The 15,581-nt window shown below is 42.1% G+C and overlaps 1 protein-coding gene across 2 annotated transcripts in view; it reads left to right on the top strand.

Moving 5' to 3' along the window:
- NELL1 (neural EGFL like 1) overlaps window positions 1-15,581 on the top strand; it is a 545,320-nt gene that overhangs the window by 165,996 nt on the left and 363,743 nt on the right. For both annotated transcript variants that reach the window (XM_063289567.1, XM_063289568.1), the window contains exon 5: window positions 8,390-8,486. In XM_063289567.1, the coding sequence (XP_063145637.1) occupies window positions 8,390-8,486 (97 nt within the window). The remainder of the gene's footprint in view (window positions 1-8,389; window positions 8,487-15,581) is intronic.

The raw sequence follows: 15,581 nt of genomic DNA, 5'->3' as shown, positions 1-15,581 counted from the left end.
CAAGATGAAAGGGAAATATTTCATGCTAACATTGTGAGTGGTAGAGACAGATTGGGTAGGAACCTGGATCTGTTGATACAAGTGTGTATCAAATCTAATTGGAGCGGTGGGGGGGGGACATTATTGAAGATCTTCAGGTACCAAAATACCTCGAGCCAGCAAAAATAGACAGGCAGCTTGAAGAAAACATTTCATAATGCCAATGCTGCAGTTATCAAAAAGTTTTATTTCTTATGGCTATGGCCTGATCTTCCATTGGGAGGCACACAACTCTCAGAAGCTAGATGGATAAATAACTTGTTACTAAAATTGGATCTAGACGTTATCTGCCCAGATGTGTGTGCTAAAGGAACATTCAGAGAGATGCTAGGAGAATTCAAGGCTTCTACATGATTCTCTAGTTCTTAAAAGCACCCTGTCTGCATCTGGAAGCAATTCAGAGTACCAATTTTCTTTCTACAATCATTCCTGGAATTCTGCACCTTCCCGCTTTGAGGGAGATTACTTCAGCAAGCAACAATCATGTTGCAGTGAAGTCAAATCCTGTTCCTGCAAGCTTCAGAGTTGTGGAAATATATAGCCCCATTTGAGAACAAATGTAAGAATATCCTATTTTGCTCAAAGTCTTACTAAGGAGATGAGGTTGTATAATTCTCTCTTGGCACTTTTCATTATGTTATGAAATGTTCTCCAAAAGGCTCTCAAATTCTCTGGTAAAGTGGGAGTTCCCAGGAGGTCTGCACGGGGAGAAAGAATTGTGTCCACTTGCTTCTTTCCTCCCTGTTTGGTACATGGAAGCTGCAGTGAGCAGAGGAACACCAGTTTGATGCACCTCATTGTCTGTAGCAAAAGGCCCATTTGGAATCTGATCTTTTCTGGAAATGGATTAATGTCTTTTGTCACATTCATTATTAAACAGTGACATTTTTAGAGCTGTCATTATTTTTAACTTTTGCCATTTTTGTCATATTTAAAAACTGCTTTCCCTCCTATCCATTCTCTCTTTTGGTTTATTTCTACTTCTTGAAGAAAAACTCTGCACTAACCAGCTTCTCCTCTTCTTCCTTAAGTCTGATTAAAAATGGTCAGGGACACCATTAAAGACTCCTGGTTAGTACTGAACAGAGGAGAATGATAACTGAGCGAGTTAATACTTTTCTGAGCATGTTGTCTAGGATTACTTCAGATACAAACAACATAGCCTATTTCTATTTTTAGCCTCAGTTTTGGAGGGGTTTGTCCTACATTTGAAATAGTTTTATTGGGATTCAAATCACAATTAGCACAGAAGCTTCTGTGATGCAAAGGATGAATGACCTACATCAGGAGTGAGTAACACTCCAAAAGGCAGAGAAGCAGTCTCCTGACCAGCTGGGTATATCGCTGAAAGAGGGATGATGTCACAGGAAGGACTAAGGGTGATTTTTTTTTCACCTTTTTGCTGGTTTGTGAGCTTTTAAGGGTGAAAATGTGAGCATTTTATAAAAAAAATAAAGGTGGGATAATAAATAAATCTGAAATCCAGTTTCATCACACGCACAAGGAACTTAAATCATAACTTTACGAACCTGGCAATTATTTTTTTTTAATAGTGTTTTGCCCAGTTGTAACCTGGAGTATCACTTCTAGGTTTTATCAGTTGGAGAAAAGTATTTGACAGAATTATACCAGTTTCTTAACATCAACTGCTCTTCCTGGTATAATGTTTAAATCTTACATTTAGTACTTTTAAATTGGGATGTACGCTGTATATCCAGGGTTCTGCCTTTCCTAGCCCTTAAATTGGTGACTGTTTATCTAATAAACATTTTTAAAACTGATTTACACAGAGAAAAATGACTGCATTCTTGCATGTATTTGGGTAAGCAAATGCAAACTGTGAAGCAGTCTTGTAATGGAGCAGATCATTTATTTTCCCAGTCTTCCTTTTCAAGATCTTTTTTTAATTTGTTTCTTTGCTTTTTGTCTATTGTCTAAGCTGAACAAGAGATATTAAGGATTGGTATTTAGATTCCTTGTACCCAAAACCACTAAACCACAGCTGGCTTCTGGAAAGTTTAATGAATGAATTGGCTGATGAAATTACTGTGATTGCAGTAGCCATTCACAAAAAAATTGGATGATTCACACTGGTGTTCCCTGTATATGGAGGGAGAGACAGAGAGAGACTGATCAGATGGTATTTTGCTTTAGTACGTCTTTATTTTTATTAGTAGCCCCAACATATTAAATCAGATAGTCTAATGCAATCCTAATATAGTTATCAAAACTTTGTAGGAATTAAGAAGAAAAAGTCTTGTGTGTTCTGGTGATATCTTAAACATCAGTTATATGGGAAAACCCCCCACAAAAGTCCTTCATAATTAACCCAAATGATCGACTGAAGGAGAAAGTAGGTAGATATTTCAGAAATAGAATTAGAGTGATATGTGGAGAAAAGGGTGGAATCTTGAGTTACTTACCAAGCTACATTTATGAATGGGATTTTCTGAAAGACTGTCAGGAAGAGGAGTTATGCCCATCATCCACAAAGGGTTTGTTAAATTCTCCCAAAGCTTGCAAGTAACACTCTGCCTCATTTGTCTTCCTTATAGTGTACTATTGAGCTGCAACATAATACATGTTGATTTGTGTGTTTCTGTATTGGAAAATTCATTTTTCTTATGTCATTGAAGACAGCTTATGCAGTTCTTCTAGAGTTGTGCTTGGTCAGATAAATAAAAATGCAATACTCTTTGTAAGTTGTATTGTAGAGAGCAGTACATTCTTTTGATTTAACCTTTGGGGAAAGCATGTTAGTTTTTAACAGAAGGTAGAGTTCTTCATGGAATATTGACCATTATTTTGAGAAGACTAGACACACTCTAGAGAAAATACCAAAGTCATAAATAAATAATGCAAAACATTTGCACTATGATGCTAAAGAGAAAGTGGTAAGGTTGATATGCTATTTGATGAGCATGCCAAAGGCTTTATATAGACTCCTAAAGCAATTTGGTATTTGAGAAGTTTAATTAGAGTTTAAAAGTTGAATTTTGTTGTTGAAGAAATGATGCACTCACTTTAAATATTGATAGCGATAATACTTTCACTATTTTGATGATCTCAGAAATATAGAGTTCATGGATGGCAACTTGCTTTAGTACTCAGAGAGGTAAATTAGTTCAAGGGGAAATGTGTCAATTGTTACCAAGCAAGTGAAGGGCAACCCTTCAGTGCAGTATTAGTGATTACAACTTTGAATATAGTTTTTTGCCTCACTATTCTAAGGAATTAGGTTTGATTGTAATTACAATATAGATACGCAGTTATGTTCATAATTATACAAATAACACTTTTGAGTTCAGTTAGTGTTCCTAAACCATAGGTTTTAAATGATAATATTCTGTTGGTTTCCTCCTTCTGAATTAATTATATAAATATTATAATTATATAAATATTATTACTTCGTTAACTGGTCCAAAACAGTTCAGAAAATGATACTGTGAATTTTATTTAACTAAGCGATGTGAAGGTGAAAGGTCCCTTGTACAAGCACTGAATCATGTCTGACCCTTTGAGGGGATGCCACTTTCTCAATGTTTTCTTGGCAGACTATAGCAGGGTGGTTTGCCATTGCCTTCCCCAGTCATCACCTTCCCCAGCAAGCTGGGTGCTCATTTTACCGACCTCGGAAGGATGGAAGGCTGAGTTGATCTGAGCCGGCTACCCAAGAATCCAGCTTCTGCTGGGATCGAACTCGGGTTGTGGGGAGAGTTTTCAGTTGCAATACTGCTGCCTACCACTCTGCACCACACTAAGCAATACTTTTTGCTAAATATTCATTAAAAGACAGGTATTTTTGTTCCCTGAAAAACTACATTTCAGAACAAATAGTCAGCTATAACACGAAGACAGTTTTTGCAGAGATTATAAATGGTGAAATTAATAAATGGAATTCTCAAACTATTCTTTTATTTGATGCTTTGTGTCTAATAATTTCACCAACAGTATTCAGATGTCAGGGCAAACCATGATTTATAAAAATATACCTTTCTTTTTAATGTTTAAACAGATGTCAACTATGCTGAACAGATGGAAAATAAAAACAGGCAAGCAATTCTAAACCCTAGTTTGCTTGTTGTACATGTGGAAGTTTACACAGTAGTTGGCATTGTTAGCTATATAATAATAATAAAAAATGGCTTAATTAATGCTTGAATTCAGCTATTACAGTATTAGTTTTTCCAACTGTCAATATAAAAACAATTATTCACTTTTTTTTTTTGTCCCATGCTTGGGAACTCTCATGAAAAGATGCTGTATTTATTCTGGGCAAATATGCTCTTTTCCTATTTATTTAGTTAGTTTTATGTGGTCACTCACCAAGTGACTTTGAGCAACTAACCAGAGTCTAACCAGCTAACTGAAAACATTAACAGATATAAACGTATGCAGCAGAGAGAGATTTAAGAAGCTCTTGCTTTATTCACCTTTAGCCATTGCTTCTTCAGCCATCAATTTCAGAAACTGTACTTTAATGCAAAAATGGAGACCTTTCTTTGGGTTAGGGCTCCACTTGTTTTTCAAAATTGTGATAGAGGTCGTGTTCCCATGAGCTAAACTGGAAAAATAGGTACCAAGATAGACATAGCCCCAAATGAGGCAGCTAATAATTACCATTACATTAATTACTGTTATTTTTCAGCATCATTATCTCCCTCATTATTACCATTATCAATATTATCATCATGATCATTACCCCTCCTATCACTGTACAGTAACAGAGCTTGTAGAAGATATTTGAGTTTCAAATATATTGCTCTGCTCTGTGCAGGAATCCAGTTAAAGCATTCCTACCAATGTCTGTCTATCATCTGCTTGAATACTTTGTGTGAATAGGAACCCATGACTTCCTCTGTGATTAATTCCACTGTTGAGCTGATGTGGCTATTAGGAAATTTTTCCTAACATCTCCCTTCCCATACTTAAGACCATTACTCCATGTCCAGCACTCTGACACAATGTGGTCTTGAGCATCTTCTATGTAACATCCTCAAGATATTGAAAATATGCTAATATCGCTCTTCGGTCACCTTTTCTCAAGGCTAAACATGCTTACTTCATTCATTTTCTTCTCATATAATTTTGATCCCCTAATCTTTCCCACTATCTTTGTTTGCACGTGGCAGTTCCTCTGAATACTTATAATATTATACCCAATAAAATTGGGTATAATGCTTGAGGTGGGGTTTGACTAATGCAGAATATAATAAAATCATTTCTTCTTATGATTTGGAAACTATATTTCTGTTGATTGTCAAATTACAGTTGCCTTTTTAGCAGATATATCATGCTTCTAAGTCATATTCATATTTATATTCAGTTTGATTTGTAAGATCAACCACAACTTGAAGATCCTTTTCACATATATTTGTACTAAGCATGGCATTCCCCATCCTCTTCTAACTTATTAAGATTATTTCTGAATTTTGTTTCTGTGTTTTGGTGTATTTTTTAGCTATCCCTCCCAATTTTGTTTCATTTTCAGATTTGATAAGCATTCCTTCACTTCTTCATCCAAGTCATTAACTAAACAATTTCTCCTGTTCTGAGTTTATTAATTTTTTTAGTACAAGGTACTCAGGAGTCATAGACACCACCTGAGACACCACCTGTCAATTAGACCCATGCTCCTCCTGGCTGGTGAAGACAGCTCGGGAGGTGATGTGTGGTTGGATCTAGTTGATGGTAAATACATCCTTGCAGGAGGGGGTGTTTCTGATGGCCTTTAAGGAGGTGTTGGTATGCCCCCTCCTCAAGAAACCATCACTGGACCCTACTGAAACCATCGCTGGGTAATTTTCGTCCAGTCTCCCACCTCCCTTTTATGGGGATGGTGGTTGAGAAGGTGGTGGCACTGCACCTCCAGAGGATCCTGGACCTCAACCATGGTATTCTTTTGGGGCAACTCAGGGAGTTGGGGGTGGGCGGCATAGCGTTGAGCTGGTTCACTCCCTTTCTCCAGTGCCAGTCCCAATTGGTGTTGATAGGGGAGGAGAGATCGGCCCCATGGCTCCTCCTTTGTGGGGTGCCACAGGGATCGGTACTCTCCCCTCTCCTTTTTAACATCTACATGAAGCCGCTGGGTGAGATCATCCGTCTCCATGGGATGAGGTATCATCAATCCATCCTGGGGGAAGTAAGTGATGCTGTGACTGCCCTTTCCAGGTGCCTGGGGACTGTTGGGGTCTGGATGAACAACAGCCTTCAGCTGAACTCTGGTAAGATGGAGTGGTTGTGGGTTAATGGCCCCTCAGCTCCTAGGAATTTGCCATCTTTGGTTCTGGATGGGGTTGCACTGCCCCAGACAGACCCAGTGTGTAACTTGGAGGTCCTCCTGGACTCACGACTCCTGCTCGAAAAGCAGGTGGCAGTCGTGGCCAGGAGGGCCTTTGCGCAACTTTGTGTTGTGCACCAGTTATGCCCCTTCCTGGAGCGAGAGGCCCTTTGAACAGTCACTCACGCCCTGGTCATCTCCCATATAGACTACTGCAATGTGTTGTACATGGGGCTACCCTTGAAGAGTATCTGGAAGCTACAGCTGGTCCAAAATGCAGCTGCGCAGTGTAATGATTGCCTATTCTAAACACCATCAGACTCATAAGCAGGATCACAAAGATATCTGATTTATTAAAGAATAGTATACAGGTTCACAAAGAAAGCTGAGAATGGGAAAAGTGCGCCAAGTGCAAACTAAAAAACCCTCAGTACAAACAAGATCCCTCCCCCAGTAGAATCTTCCCAGGCTCACAATCCTAGGCGCTCCTAACGGCTTCTGATGGTCTGCGGGAAAAGTCCTTGAGCAGAGCACATAACCCAAACACATTCCATTGAAATGAACATAGATACAGAGCTTGGTACAAGGTTTCACAGCAGCTTCCTCCCAAACAGAAACACGCATCAGCGCCATGGCATGTGAAACGTTACGATGTACAGTGCACATTGAAACAGTGAACATGACGTGGGCGATCTTGGGTGCTTCAAGATCAGCACATATTACCCCATTGCTGTGTGAGCTGCATTGGGTGCCAGTTTGCTTCCAGGTTCAATTCAAGGTGTTGGTTATCACCTTTAAAGCCCTACATGGCATGGGCCGAGGTTGCCTAAGGGACTGTCTCAGCCCCATTACATCAACCCGTCCCACCCGCTCATGCAGAGAGGGCATACTACGGACCCTGTCTGCAAGAGAACTCCATCTGGCGGGGTCCAGGAGGCGGGCCTTCTCTGCAGCAACTCCCACTCTTAGGAACATCCTTCCCCCGGAAGTGAGGTTGACCTCCTCTCTTCTGGACTTCAGGAAATGGCTGAAGACCTGGTTTTGTCACCATGCCTGGAGTGGGGAGAGGAACAGCGACTCTTGGGGCTGGTTGGTTCCCTAGTCCTGCTGGGACCAGTTCCAGTTCCAGGACCCTTTGGGTGGAATTAGATCTGCCATCACTTGGATTTTATTATATTTTGTATGTATATTTATTGATATTATTCTGATTTTATTGTATTTTATACTGTTTTATTGTGAACCACCCAGGGTCCCCTGAGTGGGGGAGATGGGCGGTAATAAAAATATGTCAAATAAATAAACAAATAAATAAATGGAATCAAATTCAGTCCAGATACCTCACAAGACTGCACCCTAGGCAACTCATTTGGACCTGCCCGAAGTCCAGCTCTGAGCCCATCCAAATGACATTATCTTAGCATGCATACTTCTCATCATAGCCCTCTAGGTGGTCCTGCAGCTCACCCCCCCCCCCCAGGAGCGAATAAACAAGGCTATTGGGCACCTGTTTGTGGAAACAATCAGGGTGGAGAAATAACAGCATTTCTCCACCCTTATCAACATGATGTAGGAACTAATATGTTTGGTTGGATGTCCTCTTTGTCTTTCTCCAATGGCACTCCAGGTGTTGCTTCTGGCATTTCATCTCCCAGAGATCCTTGGAAAACCAAGGTCCCATTGGGATCAGCCCAAGGTGTATCCAAGGATCAGGACACAGAGTTGTCTCTTGATCCCACCTAACACTGAGGTTTGGAATCTAATATCCCACCTACCAATGGATGACAAAGATATCATCAAAGCAGCATGCTTACGGACTTACCACCTTTGTTTTTCCCACTCTTTGGGAAACTACTGGGGGCTTTACTCAAAATTCTGTAGGCCCTTCTCTGCCCACTGCATTTAATGCTGCTATAATATGGACGTATGATAGTTTCATTTACCCTCGGGTTGCATCTTCTTTATCACTTTTTATTACTGCTTTTTATATTTAACATCAACTTTTTAAAAGGTTTTTTTTTTTTTAAAAAAAGAGCTGTTAATTTTCTCTAACCACACCATTTTGCTTTACAGGATTTATGAACGTGTGATAGATCGCCCAGAAACAAATTTGACTCCAGAAAGCAATTTGTGGTTAGGACAACGCAACAGAAAACATGGCTTTTTTAAGGTAAGGGTGCAAAACACAGCCATAGATGAAAAAGCAATAGAGCGAAACTTCTTGAAATACTCATTGCTATTTCAAAACAATTGTTTTTTTAATTTAATGTGTATTTGAATCAGAAAATTTAGGGTGCTTGCATGACTTCAGTCATTTGCACTGACTGTGTGCCATATTTCTTTTGGGCAGTGTTTTAATTACAACATGCAGTGAATTATATAGAACATATCCTATATTAACATCCCCCAACCTGGCACTCTCCAGATATGCTGGACTGCAAACAGTAATTCTAAGCCATCCAGATTCCATAATATTATATTAGTTGGGGATGTTGGGAATTGTTCTTCCAACATAAATCTAGAGGGCACCAAAGATCATCCTAATACTGTGAAAGATCATCCTAATACTAAAAAAATAAATTATGGTTGGTTATACAGGATAGTAAAGAGAACGAGTCTTAGCTACATGGCAGTTCCTAGGTGACCTTGGATGATCTCAAAATGTAGAGTTGGACCTGGAGCCATCTAAGCATGTCTCTGGTTCTCTGGGAGCCCCAGGCCTGGTGACATAAGCAGGTCCTGAGGGACTTCCGGAACATCAAAAGGAATGGAGCTAATCTCATTTGCGGGGGGGGGGGGAGAGAATGTTCCATAAGATGGGTGCCATGGCAGAGAAGGCCCATTGCCTGGGACCCACCAAATGTCTGTCCCTAGCTGATGGTAGCCGCAACATACCTTCTCTGCCAGATCTAATAGGGTGGGCTGATGTAATCAAGGAGAGACAGTCCCTCAGATAACCTGGTCCCATGCCATGAAGGGCTTTAAAGCTTAAAACTAGCACCTTGAATTGGACCCAGAAGCAAACTGGCAGCCAATGCAGCTCGCAGAGGTATAACATGCACTGTTCTAGGAGTGCACATAACTGCCCGCACCACTGCATTCTGAAACAGCTGAATACTCTTCAAGGGCAACCCCAAGTAAAGCACATTACAGTAGTCCAATCTGGAGGTGACTAGGGCATGACTGTAAGCAGGGTCTGCTGATCCAGGAACAGGTGCAACTAGTATACAAGACAAAGCTGTTCAAAGGCCCTCCTAGCCATGACTGCCACCTCTCATTGAGCAGGAGTTGTGAGTCTAGGAGGACCTCCAGACTGCGCATTGGGTCTGCATGGGGCAGTGCCATCCAGCATCAAAGATGGAATAGTTCTGGAACCAGTGCTCCCCAAAACCCAGAGCCACTCAGTCTTGCTAGGGTTCAGCTGAAGCCTGTTTGTTCCCCATCCAGACTCTCACAGCCTCCATGCATGGATAAGACGTTCATGGCATTGCTTAATTTGCACGGGTAGAGATAAACCTATTTAACATCTACATGAAACCGCTGGGTGAGATCATCCTTCACCACAGGATGAGGTATCATCAATATGCTGATGATACCCAGTTATTTATCTCCATTCCGGGTGAAGTAAGTGATGCAGTCTACACCCTCTCCAAGTGCCTGGGGGCTGTGGGGGTCTGGATGGGGAACAACAGGCTTCAACTGAACCCTTGTAAGATGGAGTGGCTGTGGATTGACGGTCCCTTGGCTTCCAGGAAGTTGTCATCTCTGGTTCTGGATGAGGTGGCACTGCCCTATTCGGAACCAGTGCAGAACCTGGGGGTGCCTCCTGGACTCGCGACTCCTGCTCAAAGAGCAGATGGAAGTCATGGCCAGGAGGGCCTTTGCACATCTTTGGGTGGTGCATCAGCTCCGCCCATTCCTGGATTGAGATGCCCTCCGAACAATCACTCATGCCCTTGTCATCTCCCATATAGACTATTGCAATGCGCTCTACATGGGGCTACCCTTGAAGAGTATCCAGAAGCTTCAGCTGGTCCAGAATGCAGCTGTGAGGACAGTTATTGGTGCTGTAAAATCAGCCCATGTGACACCACTGTTACGTGAGCTGCATTGGGTACCAGTTTGCTTCCAGATCCAATTCAAGGTGTTGGTTATCACCTTTAAAGCCCTGCATGGCATGGGACCAGGCTACCTGAGGGACCGTCTCATCCTCATAACATCGAACCACCCCACCTGGTCAGGCAGAGAGGGCATGCTACGGACCCCATCAGCAAAGGAATTTCATCTAACGGGGTCCAGGAGGTGGGCCTTCTCTGCAGCAGCACCCACCCTTTGGAATATCATGCCCCCGAAGTTGAGATGGGTTTCCTTGCTCCCAGACTTCTGGAAGAAATTGAAGACCTGGTTCTGCTGCCTTGCTTGGGATGGGGAGGGTAACAGCTCCACCTGGGTGTGGTTGGTGCCATAGCACCCCTGTTGATCGGGATTCCATCTCCTCTTGGATTTAATATTTGTTATCTTATTTATGTTTTTTTAACTGTGACTGAGGCTTAGATGTTTTTATTATCTTTTTTATTGTAAACTGCCCAGAGTCCCCCATTGGTGGAGAGGGGTAGTAATATAAATCTAATAAATAACTAAATAAATAATTGGGTATCATCAGCATACTGATGATACCTCACCCAATGGCAATGGATGAGCTCACCCAGTGGCCTCATGTAGATGTTAAAGAGCAGAGGAGAAAGCACTGAACCTTGTGGCACCCCACATAGTAGGGGCCGAGGGTAGGACCTCTCCTTCCCAATCATCACTGACTGGAATTGACCTCAAAGGAAAGAAGCAAACCAGCACAACACTGTGCCACCCACCCACAATCCTCTGAGCCGACCCAGAAGGATACCATTTTTGTTGGTATTGAAAACTGCTGAGAGGTCAAATAGGGCAAGGTGGATGCACAGCCCCCATCCTGCCCATGACAGAGATCATTCCAAAGTGCAACCAATGCTGTTTCTGTCCCATACCCAGGTCTGAATTCTGACTGAAAAGGATCCAAATAATCTGCTTCCTCCAAGGCCCTCTGAAGCTGTTGTGCAACCACCTTCTCCACCACCTTCCCCCAAAAGGAGAGGTGAGATACTGGATAATTTTTGTCCAGTATGGTGGGGTCCAGCGATGGCTTCTTGAGGAGAGGGTGAACCAAATCCTCTTTAAGAAGTAAAGGAATAACCCCCTCACTCAAGCAAGAATTAACCCCTGCTAGAACCCACTCACATAACACCCCCCGCCCTGCTTTAACAAGGCAGGAAGGGAATGGATCTAAAGAGCAAATGGCTTTGCTCATGGTCCTGAGGACCCTGTCTACTTCCTCAGGTCCAATAGGTTCAAACCATTCCCAGATAACTGGGCAAGACTCCTCCACAGGCATCTCCTCTGGACCTGTAACAGGACCAGCATCCAACTGGGAAAAAAAAAGTCTGAGAGACTTTATCCAACAGATGCTGTGCAAATTCCTCCACACACTCCTGTAAGAGGTTCCCCATGCCCCTTTTACCCAAGAGGGCTCATGTCACCCAAAACAGAGCTGCAGGTACAATAAGCGCGGAGAAGTACTGACACTTCACCGCCCTTACCGCCGCAAGATAGGCCTTAATAGCGGCTCTAACCCATGTTCAGTTGAGTTTGTTCTTTGTTGAGCACCAGTGACACTCTAGATGTCTCTTCTCCCGTTTTATCTCCCTCAACTCCATGAACCACGGGGAGGGATCCCTGAGACAGGAGAGGTCACGTGGGCATAATCTGATCCAAGGCCTCGCCCACCCCCTTATTTCAAACAGCAATCAAGGCTTCAGATGGACCATTCAGCAGACCAACAGGGACAACCCCCAGCTCCCTCTGAAACTCCTCCAGGTCCATCAGTCACCAGGGGTGGACCAATCTAATGGGTCCAGCCTCCCTGCAGTGGATAACGGCACTGGAAAATCCCATAGAAATCAGGGCATGATCTGACCATGACAAGGGGGCCACTGAAAGCTCCCCCAATTTCAGATCACATTGCCATTGCTCCAACAGGAACACCAGATCTGCAGTGTGACCACTGTCCTGAGTCAGGCTCTGGATTACCTGGGATAGGCCCATTGCTGTCCCAGAAGCCGTGAACTCCTGAGCCACCTCAGACTGCATTCCTAGGGAAGGCAGATTGAAGTCCCCCAGAACCATAAGTCTGGTGAACTCCACTGCCAACCCAGAAATGGAGTCAAGGAGCTCAGGCAGGGAGGTTGCTGTGCAGCAAGGAGACTGGTACAACAGCAACAATCCCAACTGATCCCAACTTAATGAACAGGGTCTCAGATCCGGTGACCTGTGGGGCAGCACCCCTGAAAGCCGTAAGAGATTTCCTGATGACAGTCGCCACACCCCCACCCCTGGCCCGGAGTCTCAGCTGATGCACACTCAAAATCCAGCTGGGCAAATTTCAGAAAGGCCAACTCCCACTCCAGAACCCATACAGGTCTCAGTAATACAAGCCAGGTTGGCCCTCCCATCCATGATCAAATCATGGATGAGGGAGGCTTTATTACAGACTGACCTGGCATTCAGTAGCAACAGTTATCACACAAATGCCACAATATGTGTACTTACATCTGACATGGTGGCACAGGTACGTAAAGGTGATGTCTACGCACATGTATCATTTTGTAATTATTGTGGTTTGCCACAGACATCGCTGCCCAGAAGAAAGCAAGAAAACTGCATGGTTTTGTCCATGAAATTACCAAGAGTTGAGCCTGACTCAAAGGAGGCTTTGCAAAACATTTGACGTCTTCCTGTGCTTCCTTTCTATTTGTTTCATTCACTGTTTGGTTTCTATGGGAGCTCCAGGGAATATTAGTTGAATTTTGCTGATGCTGCTGGAATCTTTTGGTTTGATTGACACATGTAAAAACTGTCCACAATCTGTCCACAGTTAAATCAAGGTGGTAAGGGAGCTTTTCCCAAACTGCCTTCAGGTGTGTTGGATCTGCAGTCCTAGAACTCCCAACCAACCATCCCCATCATATCTGGAAAGTACTAGGTTGGGGAGAGCTGAATTAATATTAGAAATACATTTCCACAAATCAAGTTGGTACCTATATACTTCAGCCAGCTCACATATTTTTCCTGAATGTGGCACTGGTATAAAATTGATTTTCCTAATCTATCATCAGAGTAAGTGCCTGTGATGTGACAGTCCTGAGAAGAAGATGGTATGAAAAACACGAAGGCAAGAAGATGCTCTGCTGTGTCTATTTTTTCCAGGCTAGCAGAAGCAATGATTTTTTTCCCCACAACTTTGAATCCACTACTAAATTATACAAAGTCATGGAGTCTTCATGTCATAGGTGCTGGCAGGAAGGGTCAAATATTTGAATACAGAGATTCCAGTGTACAAGGAATTCCCATCACTGCCTAGCAGCCAAAGCTTTATAAGTACAGTTCCCATTGCTAGTACAGGGGCTTTACTACCTGTGTGTGTGTGCACGCGTGCACTCATTCATTCAGATATGACTTGCTGGCTGAAGCTGGTACCCCCTGTTTTTATGCAAAAGTGGGACTTTTCTTTCTACTTCCCCCCTGTGGCATTCATAAAATTATTTAACTGAGATATAGTAAAGAAATATAAAATCATTATGCTTTGTGCTCTGCTACCTACTATTGTACTTTGTGAATGAGTTGTTTATTAAAAGTGTGGCATATTTTGAATGGTTGGTTAGTTCCTTATTCTGAGCATCAAATGCTGGTCCATATATTATATTTACTCTGGAAGAATGTTTTCTTCAAACTCCCTTCTCACTGTTACTGCTTCGAAGTAAAGGAGGAGTAATACCATGTGGGACATTTTATTTTTATTTTTATTTTTTTATCCTGCCTTTATTATTTTTATAAATAACTCAAGGCAGGGAACATACCAAATACTCCTTACTACTCCTATTTTCCCCATAACAGCAACCCTGTGAGGTGAGTTGGGCTGAGAGGGAGTGACTGGCCCAAAGTCACCCAGCCGGCTTTTATGCCTAAAGTGGGACTAGAACTCTCAGTCACCTAGTCCGTTGCCTTAACCATTAGTCCATTAGAACATCACTTCCTCCCCTCAAATGTAATAGTGTGATGAATAAGTCATATTTACTAGTGACACTTTACAGCACTGATAAACATTCAGAGAATATACAGGAATGAAAGCAGAATACATTTTAAAGCAATATTCATTGAGCAGTTTGGCTTCCTTGCACAAGTCTTTTGTAGGTACAGGTATGAAAATGGTTCTGGTCAGTCCTCCTTGGTTTAACATATGGAAAATAAAAAAAAAATCAAGATGGCTGTCATGACCATGAAATCAAAGCCATGCCCTGAAGCAACACACTTTAAAAGGGGATGGGGCTTTGATTGTGCAATTATAGCCTCCATTTTAATTTTTTTAACCCCTCCCCCCTTGTAACTCTCCTGGTTACAGATGAAGGATATTGCAAAAATAGTTGGCAGTTTCTGGTTCTTTCCCAGACTAATACTTTTAGTAGCCTTTGGAAAACAGTTCATAGAGTAGCAGTGTGCAGTTACCTGCGTTTTCTTGAAAGTGCCACGCTGGGCTGCCAAACCTTCAGTAGCAACAATGGTTGAAGAAACCATAGATGCAGAGATGAAATAGTCATGGAAATGGCTTTAAGCAAACAAAAGATTGCTCAAGCTGTCCACCCGGTACGAACACTCTAAGAGGTTTTAATACGATACAGATAATTTTAATGCATTTTTCCCTATTTAAATGATGGAGAAATGCTTCCTTGCCTCATCTTTATTTCTCTGCCTAATGGTTGAGCTGTCATCCTGAAGTGAAATTGATGGCATTATTTTATTTTACAGCTGTTGGGTTGTTGTTTTTTAAAACTTCAGCTGCTTCCTATAATTCTGCAGATGGGAAACATATGTTTATAGACATACAGTGTGCACACAGAAAAAACACAGACATACACTGCTATTAGTGATAGTAATATTGGTTTAGACATCTTTAATTTTTATTTGATAGAAACAGCTGACATTGAAGAACTGATGGATATTATCCATGTATATGTTAATATTTTTATACATCAACACTTTGAAACAGCAGGATAGCTGCTAATAGGATAACAAACTGCCAGTTTTTACAAATCATAATGAGAGCAGACAAGTGCTTTTCTTTGGTCTATGGATGTCTGAGCATTTTACTAACTCTGCAGGGCACGAACACATAATTGGT

This window comes from Candoia aspera, chromosome 1, assembly GCF_035149785.1.
Source record: "Candoia aspera isolate rCanAsp1 chromosome 1, rCanAsp1.hap2, whole genome shotgun sequence".
NCBI lineage: Eukaryota > Metazoa > Chordata > Lepidosauria > Squamata > Boidae > Candoia > Candoia aspera.
The sequence above is the reverse complement of the archived record's forward strand: the minus strand, read 5'-3'. Positions and strand labels throughout refer to the sequence as shown.